The sequence below is a fragment of the Maniola hyperantus genome, chromosome 6, assembly GCF_902806685.2.
Source record: "Maniola hyperantus chromosome 6, iAphHyp1.2, whole genome shotgun sequence".
Taxonomy (NCBI): Eukaryota; Metazoa; Arthropoda; class Insecta; order Lepidoptera; family Nymphalidae; genus Maniola; species Maniola hyperantus.
In genome coordinates, this window is record NC_048541.1 from 3,011,447 (window position 1) to 3,018,452 (window position 7,006).

Here is a 7,006-nt window from a genome sequence, read left to right on the forward strand (position 1 = left end):
ATTTGTTAGAATTTTCTACCTTGTCTCTTTGTTGTGTAATTTTTTCTTGATTTTATGACTTTTTTTGTAATTTTTTTGTACCAATGGATACCTAACGAAACGTAGATGTTTTTAAAAAAATCCGCAGGATAAGTGCCATAGTAATTTTTACAGAAAATTTGCAAGTTATTCAAAGAATTAAATTTAAAAATCGAAAACTTGTACAGTTTTTGAGCTGTAATTTTAAAATGCTTGAAGTTTTTTTTTAGTTTTATAACTGTTTATTATTAACAAGGATATGTACTAGCAAGAAATAAAAAAAAATCTGCTGAAATACATTGTTCCTTTTTTTTATTAATTTTTAAAGTGGCAAACACCCTTTTACCAAGAAAAAAATAAAAAAATGAATAACTCGAAAACGATACACTTTCGCATAAGCACTGAAGGGGTCGTTTGATAGCTAATGTCCTGTACTATAACCCCTTAACGGGATCGTGTCCTCTTTTCCTGTAACCCTGTATACGTAACAAATACGTACGTAATAACGTGTTTAGCTTTGATTGACAGCGTGTTCGGCAAACATGTTAAGCCGTTTACGGGGCACTTTACAAATTAACCGGCATTTGAATTGAATTTGAATATGTCAATGTCAAAATCAAATGATTTGATTAATTGATGTCAATCAAACGATCAAACGGCAAGTGGCAACCACAGTCCACAACACCGGGGGTTGTTTTTAAAAGAACCGCGAGTAGTGATGTGAACTATTAATTTTATTTGATCTAAGTGAACACAATTAATTATCGTGAATTCAGTCTTTTATTAAAGTGAATTCATTGCTCTAGTATATATATCTCATACAAAACTAGTTACTTTCAGTTACATTCAATACGTCGAAAATTACATCAAACAGAATGAGAGACCGTCAATCAGAACTATGTGCGAAATACATTAAAATATTTTTAGTTGTTTCCTGTTATTGGTAAGAAACAATAAATAGTTTATTTCAAAATAATATGCTATTCCTATTCTTTATTCCAGAGTGCTTGCTTATCATTTAACTACACATCCATTTTTTTAAAGTACTTTGAGTGGTTAAAAGTTGTCTTATCGTGTTAAATCAGATGTAATGTTTTATCTTCACTTAATTATTTGATAAACAATTCTTAGAAATTCAGGCAGGAAATTGATTTGCCACCTTGTGATAAAAAAGGCATTACCTTAAAACACAAGGTTAATAGTTTTTACCACTCGATGTTTCTACAAACCTATATTATCTTTTGCTCTTTCTGTCTAATCTGAGTAACTAACTGGCTCAATGGGAATATTAGAATACTAGATTTAAATTTTTAAAATCCTGTAGGAACTGTTTGATTTTCCGGGATAAAAAGTAGCCTATGTCCTTCCCCGGGATGCAAGCTAATTGCTGTACCAAATTTCACACACATCTTTGAATCACTCCTGCAACATTGATTTAATCGTAACTTAGACATACTTATTGAGCTCCGCAACACAAAAATATATAGAAAATACATTGATAGAGCAAGTTAAGTAGAACTTATAAGGTACAGACGGCTTTATTGCTGCAGTACATAGTAACCTCATCCAGGTAACCAAAATGCTCTGGAGCCATATTATAGGATTTTACATCTCTCCAACATCGATAGAACTACATATTTTCACCTCATACTTGCTTTTCTTTGATGTCATAAAAAAATTCTCTTTGTGGCGAAATGTCATCAGGATCATTTTTAGGGCCCCTTGGCACCCTTTGTGTAAGGAACCCTAAAAATGATCCTGATGACATTTCGCATCTAGAAAAGGAAAGTTTGTTTACTTTATTCTATAGAACAATTAAAGAAAGAAAAATCTCAATTGTTCTTCTTCTTCTTCTTCCTTACTTTATCCCGCGCTACGTGGGGTCATTACATGTCTTCTTAATAATTAAAAATGTCAATTGTTCTATGGTTGTTCCATTAGGATAAAATTGTCTCATTTTGTCCGATGACGTCAAGTATGGTCAAGTACCCAGATAAGCTACTCTTTTGAAATGTTTTCATCACAGAAATTATAAGTATAAACTTTTGATGCAAGCATAATACATATGATTTCAGGATTGTATCAATAGCAACAGTTTTTGTAAACAAGAGTCTGCTAAGTGGGCAGTCAGTTCATTTGGAGGCTCCATTGTTCATCACATGGTTCCAGTGCATAGTGTCATTCATTATATGCTTCACATTGAGCAGTACGGGAGGAATTCCTGGTGTCTTTAGTTTCCCTAAAGGTACTCCTTGGTGCAGAGAGGTTGCCAGTAATGTAAGTGAATGTTCCTAATTCTCAGATGTAAATGGACTTATGTATTATGTTATGTACTTTTAAGTCTATAGCATCTTGCATATTGATTCTTTCAGTAAACCTATTGTTTCGCGATATAGACATAAGAGCAGTACAACCATACCAAATGGGATATATTTATATCATGCTGTCACCCTGTGGGTCTTATTATGTGACTAGCTTATGCTCGCGACTTCATCCGCGTGGACTACATAAATTTCAAACCCCTATTTCACCCCCTTAGGGGTTGAATTTTGAAAAATCCTTTCTTAGTAGATGCCTACGTCATAATAGCTATCTGCATGCCAAATTTCAGCCCGATCCATCCAGTAGTTTGAGCTGTGCGTTGATAGATCAGTCAGTCAGTCAGTCTATCAGTCAGTCAGTCACCAGTTTTTTTTTGAGGTACGGAAGTACCTCAAAGGGAAAAACAGAACCCTTATAGGATCACTTTGTTGTCTGTCTGTTAAGAAACCTACAGGATACTTCCCGTTGACCTAGAATCATGAAATTTGGCAGGTAGGTAGATCTTATAGAAAAATCTGAAAACCGTGTATTTAGGGTTAGATCACACAAAAAAAATTAAATTGTGGTCATGAACTAATAATTAGTACTTTCAACTTTCGAAGCGAGATAACTACATCAAGTGGGGTATCATAATATGAAAGGTCTTCACCTGTACATTCTAAAACAGGTTTTTATTTATTTTTATGCACCATAGTTTTTGAATTATCTAATTAATTGAATGAATTATTTAATACGGAACCCTCACTGCGCGAGCCTGACTCGCACTTGGCCGGTTTTATATATATATAGATTTAGATATTTGGCATTTCAGGTGGTCCCCCTATCAATTATGTTCACATTGATGATAGCTCTAAACAACCTGTGTCTGAAGTATGTCGGGGTACCATTCTACTTCATAGGACGATCTCTGACAACAGTGTTCAATGTAGCACTGAGCTGGGCTCTGTTGAGGCAAGCCACTTCATTGAAATGTATGATGTGCTGTGCTTTCATCATATTTGGATTCTACCTTGGAGTTGATCAGGAGAATTTGTTAGGTAGGATTATTCAAATACCTAATTTATTTTAAGGTATTTCATATTCATAATCATCATGATCGACCCATCGCCGGCTCACTACAGAGCACGGATCTCCTCTCAGAGAGAAGGGTTAGGCCATAGTCTACCACGCTGGCCATGTGCGGATTGTTGTAGACTTCACACACACTTTGAGAACATTGTGGAGGACTCTCAGGCATGCAGGTTTCCTCACAATGTTTTCCTTTACCGTTAAAGTAAGTGATATTTAATTATTTAAAACACAGATTACTCCGAAAAGTTAGAGGTGTGTGCTTGGGCTCGAACCCTCGACCTACGGTTAGAAGGCGGACGTCCTAACCACTAGGCTATAGCAGCTATTTTATATTACCAGCAATCATATTAAAGTATGCACCAGAAAGTAATGAACATCGACCTTTAGAAGGAGATAGCAGATTTGTAGAGCATTTGTCTCTGTTGTTGAGACCGACAAAACGTCATATAGGTATGAGTGACAGAGACAACGCTCTACAAAGCCGAAATGTCATTCTAAAGGCCGATGTATATTACTTTCTGCCGCGTACTGTACTTTATTTATTGAATCCTCTGCCCTATGGTTGCCGGATAAGTTTTCTATTTGTGGCGCGCAACCCTAACTTTTCAGAATTATTATAGTCGCTAAGCGCAAGAATATCTCACAATAAAAAAGCTGGCGATGGATTATTAGACCCTATACTTTTGAGATATTAATGGCGCCGATTCTGTTGTCTTTCTCTAAATTAAATTTAGAGTATCTGCATCTTTTTCTTTTCAATATTGGCTAAAAAAGGACGGGTCATGAATTTTACATTAAAACACTCTAAATTTTAGTGCACGCTAAAACAATAGGCCCGCGGTTAGCAGCTAAAGTCACGAGTTTTGCCAGCTCTAAATTAAATTTAAAACTGTCAAACTGTGTATGTCCTTTTCATATTACGTTGGTAGGAACTTTGAAATTTAGTTGTGTTCAGAATCAGCACCAATATGTATTTAAAAACGTGTTGGAATTATTGTTTTCAGGTTCATTTTCTCTCCTCGGGACAATATATGGCGTCGCGGGATCCCTTATGCTCTCACTTTACTCTATTTACACAAAGAAAGTTCTACCAAATGTAAATCAAGAAGTGTGGCTGCTGTCTTACTACAATAATGCATATTCAATAATAATATTCCTGCCACTGATCATTATCAACGGAGAGCTAAGTGTGTTGTGGAATTACAATAATTTCGATAGCACATTCTTTTGGGTGCAAATGGTTATCGGTGGAGTGTGTGGATTTGCTATTGGATATGTGACTTCACTGCAAATAAAGGTAAGGAAATTCTTTAAATTCTTCATCATCACCATGATCAACCCATTGCCGGCTCACTACGGAACGGGTCTCCTCTCAGAGTGAAGAGGGTTTTGGCCATGGTTTCGGCCATGTGCGGATTGGCAGACTTCACACACTTTGGAGAACTTTATGGAGAACTGAGAGTTCTCCATAATGTTCTCAAAAAAGTTAGAGGTGCGTGCTCTAACTTTTCGCGAGTTATGTGCGTTGTAAGTAATTCAATATCACTTGCTTTAACGGTGAAGGAAAACATCGCGAGGAAACCTGCATGCATGAGAGTTCTCAAAGACGTGTGAAATTTGCTAATCCACACTTGGCCAGCGTGGTAGACTATGGCCAAAACCATTCTCACTCTGAAAGGAGACCCGTGCTCTGTAGTGAGCCGGCAATGGGTTGATCATGATCATGATGAGGTATCTGCATAATGGTATAATGGTACAGAACCCTGTGTGCAAGTCCGACTCATGCTGAATAAATAAATTCCAGGTCACATCACCACTAACCCACAACATATCAGGGACAGCGAAAGCGTGCGCCCAAACCGTGATAGCAACCCAGTGGTACAACGAGAGCAAGAACACCCTCTGGTGGACGTCCAACATTATCGTGCTGGGCAGCAGTGCGCTGTACGCGCGCTTCAAGCAGCAGGAGATGGAGGAACAGTCCCGGAAACCCATACCGGAAGAGCGGAAGAGCTTAGTATGACCGTTCTCTTTCTTGTACAGAGATAAAAGTCCCGTAAATTGCTATTGCGCTGGAACCATGTCATAAAGCATCGAAATGACGTCGTTTCGATGTTGTTAATTATTTATTTGACGTAGGTATATTTAAGTAAAAATATACCATCAGCTCGAAACTTCAGTCTCGTGCTGACGTCACTAAAATGGCGGCCACGCGCATTACCAATTTGCGGGGTTTATACTTAAATTATTTATATACAAATATTGTATAATATTTTTTTACTTTGTAAGGCTCATTGTTTATTATCACTACCCATATTATAAATGCGAAAGTGTGTTTGTTTTTTGGTTTGTCTTTCAATCACGTTGCAACATTATCGTGCTGGGTACTAGTGCGCTGTACGCGCGCTTCAAGCAGCAGGAGATGGAGGAACAGTCCCGGAAACCCATACCGGAAGAGCGGAAGAGCTTAGTATGACCGTTCTCTTTCTTGTACAGAGATAAAAGTCCCGCAAATTGCTATTGCGCTGGAACCATGTCTTAATAGCATCGAAATGACGTCATTTCGATGTTGTTAATTATTTATTTGACGTGGGTATATTTAAGTAAAAATATACCATCAGCTCGAAACTTCAGTCTCGTGCTGACGTCACTAAAATGGCGGCCACGCGCATGACCAATTTGCGGGGGTTATACTTAAATTATTTACATACAAATATTGTATAATATTTTTTTACTTTGTAAGGCTCATTGTTTATTATCACTACCCATATTATAAATGCGAAAGTGTGTTTGTTTTTTGGTTTGTCTTTCAATCACGTTGCAACATTATCGTGCTGGGTACTAGTGCGCTGTACGCGCGCTTCAAGCAGCAGGAGATGGAGGAACAGGCCCGGAAACCCATACCGGAAGAGCGGAAGAGCTTAGTATGACCGTTCTCTGTCTTGTACAGAGTTACTTAAATTATTTGTTTATAAATATTGTATGATATTTTTTTATCTTGTAAGCCTTGTTTATTATCACAACCCATATTATAAATGCGAAAGTGTGTTTGTTTGTTGCTTTGTTGGTTTGTCCTTCAATCACGTCGCAACGGAGCAACGCATCGACGTGATTTTATGCATGGGTAGCTAAAGACTCTGAAAAGTGATGTGTCACTCTCTCCCTGAAAGTGTCGCTCTGTCTTTAACTGTATCCATGCTAAAAATAGCATCGATCCGTTCCGGCGTGATTGAGGGACGAACCAACAAACAAACAAACTTTCGTATTTATAACATGGGTAGTGAATTATGTGACAAATTTAGATGAAGTGTTTATAAAATGTCTGAATCCATACAAGGTATTTCATCTAAATATATAAAAGGAAACGGTGACTGACTGACTGACTTATCTATCAACGCACAGCTCAAACTACAGGACGGATCGGGCTGAAATTTGGCATGCAGATAGCAATTATGACGTAGGCATCTGCTTAGAAAGGATTTTTGAAAATTCAACCCCTAAGGGGGTGAAATAGGGGTTTGAAATTTGTGAAGTCGCAAGCATAAGCTAGTCTAGAATATATTGCATTCTATGGAATGAGGATTACATTGTCAGG

At 37.4% G+C, this 7,006-nt stretch overlaps 1 protein-coding gene across 1 annotated transcript; it reads left to right on the forward strand.

Annotated features, from left to right (window-relative positions):
• The first annotated feature begins 672 nt into the window (after positions 1–672).
• On the forward strand, positions 673–5,756 carry nac (GDP-fucose transporter nac). The gene is made up of 5 exons (XM_034969454.2): positions 673–961; positions 2,094–2,295; positions 3,152–3,377; positions 4,416–4,708; positions 5,216–5,756. Exons 1-5 carry the CDS (start codon positions 894–896, stop codon positions 5,432–5,434), a joined length of 1,008 nt encoding a protein of 335 aa, XP_034825345.1. The 5' UTR covers positions 673–893; the 3' UTR covers positions 5,435–5,756.
• Positions 5,757–7,006: the final 1,250 nt, after the last annotated feature.

Excerpts from the sequence above, each read along its gene's own strand:
- nac (XM_034969454.2), top strand. The coding sequence starts at position 894 with ATGAGAGACCGTCAATCAGAACTATGTGCGAAATACATTAAAATATTT. Across the intron at positions 962-2,093 it reads TTAGTTGTTTCCTGTTATTG|GATTGTATCAATAGCAACAG; the intron begins GTAAGAAACAAT and ends ATATGATTTCAG. Across the intron at positions 4,709-5,215 it reads TGACTTCACTGCAAATAAAG|GTCACATCACCACTAACCCA; the intron begins GTAAGGAAATTC and ends AATAAATTCCAG.